The sequence below is a fragment of the Acomys minous genome (genome assembly GCF_964271855.1).
Source record: "Acomys minous genome assembly, chromosome: 4".
Lineage (NCBI taxonomy): Eukaryota > Metazoa > Chordata > Mammalia > Rodentia > Muridae > Acomys > Acomys minous.
The window spans coordinates 109,842,848-109,856,622 of NC_140486.1; the positions used below are offsets into that span (position 1 = coordinate 109,842,848).

A 13,775-nucleotide genomic window follows, 5' to 3' on the forward strand; every position below is an offset into this window, starting at 1 on the left:
ATTTTTTGTTTGTTTGTTTTTTTGTTTTTTGGGACAGGGTTTCCTCTGTGTAGCCCTGGCTGTCTTGGACTCACTTTGTAGACCAGGATGCCCTTGAAATCACAGAGATCTGCCTGCCTCTGCCTCCGAGGCCTGGGATTAAAGGTGGGCGCCATCATCAGCTGGTCTGCTAGGGATTTTTGTATCAGCCTGTGCAAGGATCACACATACTGATTGGAAAAGAAGAGTTAGCTGAAAGAATAAAAGTAGCACCCGGAGGGCTCTGTAGATAGGACCTGACCAGGATGGAGCACGGAAGTTAATAGGCAGGCCAGACATGATGGGGCATGCTCATGATGCCAGAACTTGGGACGCAGAGGCAGGTAGAGAGGGAGTTCAAGGTCACCCTAGGGCTACACAATGAGACTGCCTCAGTCAATCAATCAAATAAATGGGGGGGGGAACATGACTTAGTAAAGACAAATTATCTAAAACCGATGGAAATGTACTGTTCCTAAACACACAGAGAATATTTCTCCATTAGTTCTGTTTACACCGAGAGTGGCGCTAGACAGTTGGTGCCTGCCTGTAATCCCAGCACTCTTTTTTGTTTGTTTGTTTTTCAAGACAGAGTTTCTCTGTGTAGCCTTTGCTGTCCTAGACTTGTTTTGTAGACCAGGCTGGCCTCAAACTCACAGCGATCCACCTGCCTCTGCCTCCCAGGTGCTGGGAGTAAAGGTGTGGGCCACCACGCCTGGCAAATCCCAGCACTCTTATAAATTAAAAAAAAAAATAAGAAGAAAGATTGGTTTTATACAAGTACTCATTGGCCACCTTTAAAGAGGACAACATTTATTTGGTTGCAGGTAAAAGAAAAAAAAAAAACCACACAGGTAATGTTTTTTTTTTTCAAATGGCAATCTATAAAGCACATATGACTACACAATTAACCCTTGAGAGCATCTTCAGATCAAGGCAGGTATGAACAAAGCCATTTCTTGCAAGCAGGTCTTGCTTCAGTCCTGCAGGGACCTCTGGTTCAGTAGAAGCCGCTGTGCCCTCAGGCAGAGCAAGTCCACATGGAGAAATACGAGCACTCGGACCGGATGCAATTCCAGCTGGGTCGGTGGGTGGAAAGCTCGTATTTCTGATGCGTAGCCAGCACGGCAAGCATCCCCTACCACAGGCCATTCAGCACAGTTAACACCACCTCCTATTAACTCGTGTTGCAGACAGTGAAAGTAGTGAAGTAATGTAGTTTTTAAAATACATAACATGTTGTTTCACAGTACCTAATTGTTTGTATGTGTGCATTTAAGATGAAAATAAATATCACTGCTTCGGTTTCAAAGACTGTCGTTATTATTTATTTACCTTTGAGGCATATTCTCACTATGGAGCTCTGACTCATCTGGAAGTCACTATATGGAGTAGTCTGACCTTGAACTCACAGTGACCTGCTTGCCTCTGCCTCCCAAATGCTGGGATTAAAAGTATGCACCACCATGTCTGGCTGATATTACCTTTGTTAAAACATCAAATTGTGCTCTAGGTATGATGATAACAAACAGGTCTTTGGTCAAGGGTGGAGGCAGAGGCAGGGAGGCAGAGGAAGGCAGGTCTCTAGGATTTCAAGGCCAGCTTGGTCTACGTAGTGAGACCCTGTCTCCAAACAAAACAGAACAAAAAAACAAAACAAAACCCAAACATGTCTTTGTGCTAGGCCAAGTGGAACATGGCATGCACATTATTGTCTTATCTACTTTCCAGGCAATGCTCAAGTCATTGGAGGTAATAGCAAGTATGTGCATTGGTGGGGCCTTTGGGAGTCCTTTCTATTAGCCAGCTCGCTTATTATGGGTGTTATCTAGGTAGTTTCATGGAGCAAGCTTTCCGCTAGTCCTTAGGGCAGGAGACAGTGGAGACCAGATGGAAACTGTTCATTTAATTACCTGTTAACATCTGGGAAGTTCTCCTTGCTTTCTGCCTGCAAGTTAGGCCTTGGGAGCATTCTGCAGTTCCAGTTGCTAGCTTTCTGCCTTTAATTACCAAAGATAATTGAGAATGGGGTGGATTCGTTTTAGGCAAATTTGACCCAAGACACTTGCAATTTTGTTTGATGAGCAAATTGTATCAGTTTCCTGCTTTATGGCATGGAGATGGATCCTAGGGTCTTGAAGATGTTAGGCTAAGCTACACCCCCATACCAGCAAGTAGACACTTAAATCATTTAAAGGTATGCATAAGCAAGTAAGGCAGTCAGACATTTCAAAATGATCTGGGAGCAGCATTCTATTCTGTAGTCTGAAAATGTTTTAGCTTTAGAAAAATAGAGATCTTGGCTAAGGAAGAGTTTTGTTTTGTTTTTTATGATGTCCCAGATGAGACATCTTCATGTATGAAACCTACAAAGAGAACTATTTTAAAAATTGTGCCAAGTCCAGACAAGTGAATCATCTACATGACAAGAGGCACCAGAGCTGGGCTGGTTGGCACCAGGGCCCTGGTGTTAGGTACACGGTCAGCTGCAAGGCAATCCATCCATGACCTTCACAGCTTGATTCTGAAAAAAAAAGAGAGGTGTGTGTGTGTGTGTGTGTGTGTGTGTGTGTGTGTAGGGTGTGTTGTACACCTGTAAGTCCAGAAGAGGGTGGCAGGTCCCAGGCAACAATTAGCTCTCTATTATATTTACTGGGCAAGAAAAACTCCCAAAAGATGATCTGTCTCCCCTTGACACCCCAACAGGGTTTCCCTGTGTAACCTTGGCTGTCCTTGAACTTGTCCTGTAGCCCAGACTGGCCTTGAATTTAGAAATCTGCCCGTCTCCCAAGTGCTGGAATTGAAGGCATACACCTCCACACCAGGCTCTTAAAAAAAAAAAAAAAGGTGGTTCAATCTAAGACACTGGCATGAATCAAAGTGCCAGAGTCAAGTGCACTAAGAAACACACCTGCCACTGAGGACATCACTCATGGACCATGGGAAGGCTTGGTGTTGAGTTCACAACACATTTCAATGACACGGTAACTGAGTTAGAAAGGATGGCCAATTTCATTTCTTAAAGGAAGAATTAGAAACTGTACTTCGAAGCTACATAATTCTTTCATAAAAATATAAACTGTGTTTTAAAAAACTGTACTAATTTGTATTCATTTAAAAATTTTTTTTATTTTATGTATGGAGGTGTTTTGTCTGAGTGTATGTATGTGTGCCACATGAGTGCAATGGCCACAAGAAACCAGAAGAGGGCGTCTGATCTCCTGGAACTGGAGTTGTAGGTGATTGCGAACCAATATGGGGGTGCTGGGAGCTGAACTCTAGTCCTCTGCAAGAGCAGCAAGCACCTCTTAACCTCTTTGCAACCTTTCCAGCCCACAGATTACATTGCCTTTGCATGATACCAGTAGACCAATAACTCCATGTAAATATTAATTTATGAAACTCAGTCATATTCTCATGCTCAAAGCCCATTTATATGGGCCCTTTGTGGAAATACAGACACTTGGGTTTTACCTTACAAAGAAGTGGTTGAGAGCTAGACATGGTGGCCCATGCCTTTAATCTCAGTGCTCGGGAGGCAGAAGCAGGTGGATCACTGTGAATTTGAGGCCAGCCTGGACTACAAAGTGAGTCTATGACAGCCAAGGCTACACCACAGAGAAACCCTGTCTCGAGAAAAAAAAAAAAAGAGTGGTTGAGTTGCAAAGCTTTTATTTTCAGTCTTTGCATGTAAAACCTTAGTCCTAGTGGATGAGAGAGGGGGGGGGAGGAAGGGAGGAAGGGAGGGAGAGGGAAGGAAAAGAGAAGGTGTGGGGTCCTTTTTTTTTCAGGGTCTCATCTAGCCCAGGCTGGCCCAGAACTCACTAGGTGACAGAGGCTTGAGTCTCTGATCCTCCTACCTCCACCTAGAGCTGGGATTACAGGCATCTGTCACCATGCCTGGCTTGAAAGTTTATTCCTAAGGGCATCTGTACCAACTATTTAACAAGCTACAAACACCGTCGTCTCTAAGACCATGTGCCACCTCTGCAGAGAGGTCACGCTTACAGATGAAGTGATGACAGTGGCATCTACAAGCGCCGCCGCCACCAGTTACCACACCGAGCGCTCCTCTAGCAGCCAGGTGAGCACGGCACGAGGAGGGAATCCACACCAAACGTTACACGACCCTAAACATGTGCACCGTCTACATACTTTCTTCTGGATTGTCCTACCATCTGAATACACGGTTGGATGAGCAAAGAGAGTATTCCTAGCATGTAAAGCAACCCACATACATAAAAGGAAAAATCGTATTTTTGTGTGATGTCGAAGATCCACCCTACGGGGAAAAAAAAAGTACATATATATTCAGTATAACACAGTGTAAGACAGGCCCCGAAGATACAAAGCAAGCATTTGTTGCTGCTTCAAGTGTTTTTCTTTGCAAGAGGTTGAACTGGGAATGTAGCTCAGTGGCCGAGCACTTGCCTAGCACACATTAGACCTGAGGTTCAGTCCCCAACACTGCCCGCCAAAGGAATTTATTAAACCTTTTGTGACACTGGGGATGGAGAGATGGCTCAGAGGTTAAGAACACTGGCTGCTTTTCCAGAGGCCCTGAGTTCAATTCCCAGCAACCACATGGTGGCTCACAACCATCTATAGGTGTACATGCAAATAGAGCACTCATGTATATTAAATAAATAAATCTTTTTAAAAAAAAGATCTCACATATTCAAGGCTGGCCTCAAACTGTCTGTGGGTTATTATTCTTTAATTTTTAATTTTTTGTGTGTGTGTTCTTGAGACAGGGCCTCACTATGTAGCCCCTTAACACAACACATAAACCAGACTGGCCTAGAACTCACAGAAATCTGCCTGCCTCTGCCTCTCAAGTGTGCCGCCATGCCTGGCTACTATTATTTGGTTTTGGTTTTTTTAAATTTCTGTGTAAGTGTATGACCTTTGTGTGTGTGTCACTCTTGTGGCACGTGCATGTGTGGAGGTCACAGAACAGCTCTGTGGAGTAAATGCTCTCCTTCTGCCTTAACATGGGCTCCAGAGATTGAACTCGGGTCATCCAGCACTTGTCTCACTGACCCATCCCATCAGCCCTGTCAAATGTGATATTAGATTTAAAAATAAGAGACAGCAGGTGTGGCAGAGGCGGGTGATCTCTGAGTTTGAGGCTAGCCTGGTTATAGCAAGTTTCAGGTCAGCTGGAGTTACCCAGGGAGAGCCTGTCTCATAAAAAAACAAACAACAACAACAAAAAGGAAACAAAAAAATAAACTTTTTTTTTTCAACAGGGTTTCTCTGTGTAGGCCTGGCTGTCCTGGACTAGCTTTGTAGACCAGGCTGGTCTTGAACTTACAGTGTTCTGCCTGCCTAGTGCTGGGGTTAAAGGCATGTGTCACCACACCCTGCCATCTTTTTTTAAAGACAGGGTTTCTCTGTGTATCCCTGGCTGTCCTAGAACTAGCTCTGTAGACCAGATCTGCCTGCCTCTGCCTCCGGAGTGCTGGAATTAAAGGTATGCGCCACCACCCAGCTAAAGGTCATAGTCTCTAGGTTTAGGAAAACCCAATCCGCTCTTTCTCCATCTGCAATCAAACACTTAGTCTAAAAAATAATGATTCAGCTTCAGAATCTGGAAGCCACGCTGACATCTCAGCAACCCCACCAACTTGTGCTCAGTGACACCGCTGCCCACAATGGACTCCTATGGGTGACCGCAACACGAGTAAGTGAAGATGCTGTAGACTGGTTTGTGTTACCTACACAGGGCAGATGAGGGTCCATAGTCTGAAAGTTAAAAGATCAGGGCAGGACCTGGGGCCACAGGTCTGACATCCCAGCTATGAGAAGAATGTAAACTAAAGGCCTGCCAGGGCTGCAGAGTGTCCCCACAGAGTCAGCCTGGGCAATTTAATCAGACCCTGCTCGAAATTAAATAAAATTAGCCAAGCTTGACACATACCTCTAATCCCCCCCACCCAATCCCAGCACTTGCAAGGCAGAAGCAAGGCAGATCTCTGTGGGTTTGAGGCCAGGCTGGTCTGTATATTGCATTTCTGGCAAGACAGTCACATAGTGAGACCCCTGACCCCCCTCGGTGGGGCGAGACTGTCAGTCAATATAGCTTAGTGGCGATCACTTACTTGCTTAGCACGGGGAAAGGCCCTGGGTTCAATACCCAACACTACCCGTGATGACAGCAAAACCAAACAATGGTGTTATCATGTTCTGCTCATCACCAGCGGAAGCTGGCTTAGTCACTAGTTCAATCTTCAGTCTTCATGTGACCAAGTGCTTAGGAGTGGGAGCTCCAGCTCTTAGTCTCAGCCCTGTGCCTGAAGCAGGTTGAACTAGCATTGCCACTGTGTAACCCCAACCTCAGACAAAGCACAAGACCCCATCTGACTGGAAAACAGGGAATGTCTTTGTTTGTATTTGTGTGTGTGTGTGTATGTGTGTATGTGTGTGTGTTCCATGTGTGTACAGGTGCCTATAGAGGCCAGAGGAAGGTGTGAATTCTCTGGAGCTGGAGTGGTTGTGAGTGGATGTGGGTGCTGAGAACCAAACCTCTGGAAGAACAGCAAGTGCTCTTTTTTTTTTCGAGACAGGGTTTCTCTGTGTAGCCTTGGCTGTCTTGGACTTGCTTTGTAGATCAGGCTGGCCTTGAACTCACAACGAGTCCACCTGCCTTTGCCTCCTGAGTGCTGGGATTAAAGGTGTGCACCACCATGCCCAGCCTTTTTTTTTTTTAAATTTTTTTTCTTTCTTTTTTTTTTCTTTTTTTTTTTTTAAAGTTTGTCATATATATACATACACACACATATACATATATGTATACACATATATACATATACATATACATACATACATACATATATATGTACAGCCTGCTTGTACACCTACAAACCAGAAGAGGGCACCAGATCTCATTACAGATGGTCATGAGCCACCATGTGGTTGCTGGGATTTGAACTCAGGACCTCTGGAAGAGCAGCCAGTACTCTTAACCTCTGAGCCATCTCCCTAGCCCTGAAGCAAGTACCCTTAATCACTGAGCCATGTCTTCAGCCTCCCACTGCTGGGAATTGAACTTAGCTAGGGCCTCACACTTGCCAGGCAAGCACTCTACCACTGTGTGAACTCAATAGATAGCAATCTCTTGACCAGGCACACAACATCTCTGTTCTTCCATTTGGAACTTGGGACCTTTGCAGGTCTTTCATCCATTAATTCAAGGCATTGGCTCTAAAGTTAAAGCTGGTTTCCTATTCAGTTGCCCTCCCTTTTTGTTTGGATGTGCCCAGTGAGAAGGATAGGTGTCTTTCTCATCAATTAAATCGCTCCAGTTCTTGGACAACCTTGAAAATGCTTGGTAGGGTGCTGCTAGGTTTTATTCAAATGAGGGCAAGCCATCTGGTTGGCTAGGTTTTGCTAGAAAGTATTCTGGAAACATCTAGAAAACCCACCTACTACTATGACATGTCTTAAGGAGAAGTGAACACCCAGCCATGTTATAAAGTGATAGGTGAATCAGATTGACATTGGTGTTGTCCAGTGTCATGATTGAATGTGTAATGGCTTGAAATGCATGTCTTCCTTAAATGGAAGCACAACCATGTCTAATGTGGCAATAAATCGTACCAGGTTTTGAAATGGGACTAGAGATCTTGCTGAAAAATGGGAAACATGTTTGCTTCTGAAACCATTTAAAAAAAAAAAAGGTAATTGGAGAAGTAATTTTCTTTGCAGCACATTAAGTAGTATTTCCAGCCCATTTGGGACGTCTAGCAAGACTTGAATGTGGTTATTTAATCGCTGGTACTGCCAGGCATCCTGACCCCACAGTGCATGAGTGCTGGGCCCACATCTCATTATGACTTTAGTTTTTGGCCTGAAGGGTCAATTAAATATTACGCGGGCAGCCAGTGAATGCCCTTCACCATTACTGTCTGAATCAGTGGGAGGGGTGGAAGCAATACACAAAAGGAGAAAGGGCCCTTTACACCTAGCACATCCGCACGGTGGCCTGGTGTCCCCAGAGCACTGAGGGTAGGCACCCACAGAAACTCCTCTCTTTGACTGTGCCTTTTGTGGTAGGTTTTGTTGTTGCTTGTTTGTTTTTGAGTTGGGGGTCATATGTAGCCCAGGCTAGCTTTAAATTCCTGATGCTCCTGCCTCCACCTCCCAAGTGCTAGGATTAAAGGCTTGCACCAACATGCCTGGCCTGAAAGTTATCTCATAACTATATATTTTTATAAATACATGTGAAAGATATATGTTTGTGTAAGAAGTGAGCATGTGTGTGTGTGTACGTCTGTGCATTCACAGTGATTGGAGGTTAAAAGACAGTGCTGGGTGTGCACCTTCATCCCCGGCCATCTGTTCCTTTGAGGCAGGGTTTCTTCCTGAACTTGAGGCACAAGTTGTTGTGGATAGACTGCCAGAACAGTAGAATCATGGTTTTTGTTTGTTTGTTTGTCTGTTTTTTGAAACAGGGTTTCTCTGTGTAGTCTTGGCTATCCTGAGCTTACTTTGTACACCAGGCTGGCCTTTGCCTCCTGAGTGCTAGGATTGAAGGCATGCACCACCCACCACATCTGGTGTAAAATCATGTTATGGCAGCTTATTACAGCAGCAACAGGCAACAAACACAAGGCTCGACCCAAGCATGGATGCCTTTTTTGGTTGTTGTTTATTTTTGTTTTGATTTGTTTTGTTTTTCTAAGATGTAGGCTCCCCAAGGATCACCTTGGACTCCTGACCTTTGCCTTTGCCTCTCAAGTGCTGGGACTACAGGCGTAGTACACCACCACACCCAGTGTATACGGTGCTGGTTATAGAGCTCCTGGCATTGCCAGGTACAGTGGCGCACGCTTTTAATTCCAGCACTTGGGAGGCAGAGGCAGACAGATCTCTGTGAGTTTGAGGCCAGCCTGGTCTACAAAGCGAGTCCAGGCCAGCCAGGGCTACATAGAAACCATGTCTTGAAAAAAAAAAAAACAAACCAAAACTAAAACAAAACAAAAGAAACACTCTGGGCGCACATGCCAGGCAAAGACTCTCCAAACTGAGACACATCCTCAGCCCTGTTTTTGGTTCCTCCTTCTAAAAGACTTTTACTTAATGTGTTTAATGGGTGTGTGTCTGTGTGTGTGTCTCTGTGTGTGTGTGTCTCTGTGTGTGTGTGTGTGTGTGTACATAGCACAGTCCTCCTCATTCATTGAGGAGGTCAGAGAACAATCCGTAAGATTCTGTTCTTTCCTTTTGCTGTGTGGGTTCTGACGGTTGGAATCATCCACTTATCAGGCTTGGTGGTGAGGGACTTTACCTGCGGTCATTTCACTGGCCCCTAGTTGTAGTTTCTTGAAACAGGGTTTCATCATGTAGCTAAAGCTGGCCTGGAATTTATAACACTCATCCTGCCTGAATACCCCTACTGCTGGTATTTCAGGTATATACTGCCACACCTGGCCTTTATGTCTTTTTGAGACAGCTAAGGCTGACCTCTAGCTAGCAGTGCTCTTCCTACCTGTATTTCCCAAGTGCTGAGATCACAAGCACGTGTCACCATGGCCAGCTCTGACACTGGATATTGTAAGGGGGAGCATGGACCACCACCCACCCTGCCCTCTTGCATGCACTCTAAGCTCTGGGTACCTTGGGGCACTCACCTGCAAATGGTGGTCCCAGTAAGGCTGAGATGCCATTGGCACAGATGATGATGCCATAGGCATTGGCCAAGTGCTCAGTGCCAACCAGGTCCTCTGTTACCACGGGCATGAGGGAGAAATAGCCGCTAGAAAACCCAATCAGGGCACAGATGACAGCCAGGCTCGCATAGGTATGCATCAACGGCAGAAGGAAGATGCTGAGGACCAGGGTGAAGTTGGCAATGAGGAAGACGTTCCAGACGCTGATACAGGGGAGGTCAGCCACGGCCCCCAGGATCACCTTCCCAAAGATGTGCAGTATTGCTATAATCGAGGTCAGAGGGAATGCATCGTTTTGCTCTGACAGGTTATACAAGCTGACGATTTCTGGCAGGTGGATGAAAGGGATGACAAAGCTGCTGTATGCAAACAGAGCCCAGAAAATAAAGGCTACAAACATGCGGTTGGTGAAGAGTGAGGCTGTCCCAAAATAGCCCGAGTACCAGTCCCTAAAGCCCCTCTGAACTCGCACAGTAAGTTGGCCCACAGTCTTCAGAACCCGGAAAGCACACAGGTTCTTCCTGGCACGGGTTTGACCTTGACACTCCTGTGTTTGAAGGTCACAGATAGTCTCCTCCTCCTTCCCAGGCCTTCTGCCCTGATCTTCAGTCATGCCCAGTGGTGGGCCTGACTTCACAGATTCAGTGGAGTAAGCTGGGAGGGCACACGGTTCCTCCCCTCCTGGGCAGTTTTCTACTTTTCCAGGAGAGAGAGGCCTCATGAGTGCTCCACAAACACACAGGTTCAAGGATACAGCACCTTGAATGAACATGGCATTCCGCCAGCCATACTCTGCACACAGGTATTTCAGCAACACGGTCATCAGGAATGTCCCAAATCCTGTCCCTGTGGTACTGAGGCCCTGGGCTAGGGCCCGTCTCTTCTGAAAATACCTTCCCACCATGACCACTGCTGGCAAATAGGCCATTCCACTGCCGAGGCCTGCAGGGGAGAGGGGAGAGAGGGGAGACAGCACCGAGACACAGTCAGAATCCAAAGTACCTAAAGACCACCTGCTGTGTCGGGCAGCTTTCCAGATTACAGCAGAACACCTGAGGTGATCAATGTAAGAAGAAGAAATGTTTATTTTGGTTAGCAATTTTAGAGAACTTAGTTCCTGACGCTTTTGGGCATGTCGTGACAGAGCAATGGAGGGAAATGTTAACTCAGAACGTGGCTGTTCTGGCAAAAGATCCCATCCAAAGATCTCCTAGGTCTGTGTGATCCGGCTGGAATACAAACACGCCTTTGATCCAGGAGACAATAGGTAAGCAGATCTGAGTTCAAGGCCAGCCTGGTATAGAGCAAGTATCAGGTTAAAAAAAAAAAGCTTAGCTCTACCACCACACCTCTAATTCCAATGAAGATGAAAGTTAGTTTGTAGAAGGAAGCAGCCATGTTTGAAAGTGATGTCTAATTGAGTGGCAGAAAAGGTGACAAATCAGAGAAGATTTGACAGAATAGGATACACCTAACTCTTGGGAGAAAGGAGCGGAAAGGGAAGCTACTTAAGAGGCAGTTTTACCGAGTGAGGAGGCAGTTTTACCAGAGATGGGTTGCAGAGAGAGAACTCAGGTGAAGATGGAATGAGCCAGAAAACAAGAAGCCAGAAGGTTAGAGCAGATTGTGGAGTTAGTTTGAAGCGAAGCAGAGCAGAGAGAGAAACAGATTAAATAAGTCAGCTGGGAGAAGAGTTTGAGCCAGAACAGCTGAGTTGAACCAGCCAGCACAGAGCTCAGAAAGAACAAGTAAGGGTGAGCTTGTCAAGCAGAAGTCTCAGAAGCTGAAACATTCTAGGCCTAGGTTAGATTGTACAGAGGCTAGAAGCTTCCAGGACTAGGTTAGCAGAAGGAGGCAGTGAGCCTCCCAGACAACAATTGATGCAAGAGGATAAAAGTTACAAAGAAAGAACAAAAAGCAAAGCTGATGGCTCATGGGAAGTAGAGGAAAAGAGGAAGAGAAGACGAGGGATCCAGCTGTTGGCAGAGTGCTTTCTGTAGTGTACGCAAATTCCCAGCACCATGTAAAACTGGTCACTGCAGCTGGGCATGGTAATGCACGCCTTTAATCCCAGCGCTCAGGAGGCAGAGGCAGGTGGCTCACTGTGAGTTCGAGGCCAGCTTGGTCTACAAAGCGAGTCCAGGACAGCCAAGGCTACAAGAGAAACACTGTCTCGAAAAACCAAAACAACAACAACAACAAAATATCCACCTCCATCTCCTTACACCATTATATAGTTCCATTCTAATGAAGGAATAATAGTAACTAGGTACAGAACCTGTGAGGAGGGGTACTAGAAGGAGCCGCCATTTTTCCCATCAGTCTTTGCAGGGGTTCCTACCAATAACATCAGAGCAGATCTCTCCTGTACGACCAGAAGATTTAAAACACAGAGTTCCAGGCCAGCCTCCCCTACGGAGCGAGGCCCTTTCTCAAGCAGAGTCAACCAGAAGAAGAAAGTGGCAAGTCCCTTGTTAGAGCGTGCTCACGAACAATATGTGAGGAGATTTCCGAGACCTTGTGAGAAAACTCCAAGTAAACAAGAGGGAGTCTTACAATCTCTGTTCCTTCGCTGTATGGATTTGTTCTTGGAATGCGTGTTCATGCCCCTCCCGGGTGTAGTAAACAGGAGCGGGCTTACTTTAGATTACCCACCATCTTACGCATTATTATTTAGAATGATGTTTCCATGAGTTGAGTTGCCCTCCTGACTCTGTACAGCCTAGACTCATGTGACCTTGTCCTTGTGACTGTGTACATCTTGAACTCCAGTAAACTTTGCTCATAGGACTTTGTCCAACCCTCAGAATGCCCTGAGAGTATAAATTGTCTGATGCCCTGAATAAAGACGGCTACTGCATGAGACTTGAATCGACCTCGTGTTTAGGCCCCACTCTCCCAGGTTCATGCCAACTAGAGCGGTGACAGTCCCTAAGCCTCCTGCCAATATCAGTGAGGGCAAGACACAGCCCTCAACTTTGGACCAGACTCTAAACCAGTCTTTATAAAGCTTATGATCACAATGGTAGAAATCTAGAATTTCTTAGAATGTAAAATAGACAGAGAAAACAGCCTTTAGAGATCAGCAAGACAGCTAACAAGATGGAGGGGCTTGCTGCCAAGCCTGACAACCTGAATTTGTGAAAGGAGAGAACTGAATTCTGCAAGCTGTTCTCTGACCTTCAAACTGGTACCCATGTGCCTGCGTAAGGAAGGGGGCTGGAGAGATGGCTCCGTGGTTAAGAGCACTTGCCGTTTTTGCAGAGGATCCAGGTTTGGTTCTCAGCACCCACATGATGGTTAACAAACACCGCAATTCTGGTTCCAGGGACTTGACACCCTCTTCTGGCCTCTGAGGGCACTGCACACACGTGGTGTAGATACACATCATGGCAAAATTCCCATAAACATAAAATATAAATGAAAAAGGCCGGGCGGTGGGGGCGCATGCCTTTAATCCCAGCACTCGGAAGGCAGAGACAGGTGGGTCCCTATGAGTTCGAGACCAGCCTGGTCTACAATGCGAGTCCAGGACAGCCAAGGCTACACAGAAAAACCCTGTCTCGAAAAACAAAACAAAACAAAAAGAAAAAAGGAAAAGAAAGAAAAAGACATCATTCTATGGCCCATCACCAGGCCCACACCACCTTTATTAGCCAATTGACTTTGAACAGTCTGTAAAAGTAAAAAACATGAAAATGACATATCTAGATGACTGTGTATCTTTATACAAAACCCTAACTTGATCCTCCAAGAAATGAGAAACTCACATAGATTTCTGTGGCTGATGTGGCCTTTTGAGACCTGCAGGCCTTTTTGTCCCTTCAGAAGCTGGCCCCACAGTCTCACCATCAGACAGACCCTGCAACTTATGCCTTCAGCTCCCGGTCCATTTGGCCTCAGCAGTGCCACCCGGCCCACCATGCTGTGAAAGGAAATCCTCCTCTTCCCATCGTGTTTCCCCCTCCCTCACCTGGTAGTTGCTTAGTTCTCTCCTTCTACCATGTGGGTCCCAGGGAGGTCCCAGGGTGTCAGGCTTGGTGGTAAACATATCTGTCTGCTGAGCCATCTTACTTACCCAAGACA

At 46.0% G+C, this 13,775-nt stretch overlaps 1 protein-coding gene across 2 annotated transcripts in view; it reads right to left on the minus strand.

The window, feature by feature from the left end:
• Positions 1–810: 810 nt before the first annotated feature.
• The window catches only part of SLC16A14 (solute carrier family 16 member 14), a 31,229-nt gene continuing 18,264 nt past the window's right edge, over positions 811–13,775 (minus strand). For both annotated transcript variants that reach the window (XM_084779184.1, XM_084779183.1), the window contains 2 exons: positions 9,651–10,631; positions 811–4,300 (listed from right to left, as the gene is read on the minus strand). In XM_084779184.1, the coding sequence (XP_084635310.1) occupies positions 4,149–4,300; positions 9,651–10,631 (1,133 nt within the window). In that variant the 3' untranslated portion in view covers positions 811–4,148. The remainder of the gene's footprint in view (positions 4,301–9,650; positions 10,632–13,775) is intronic.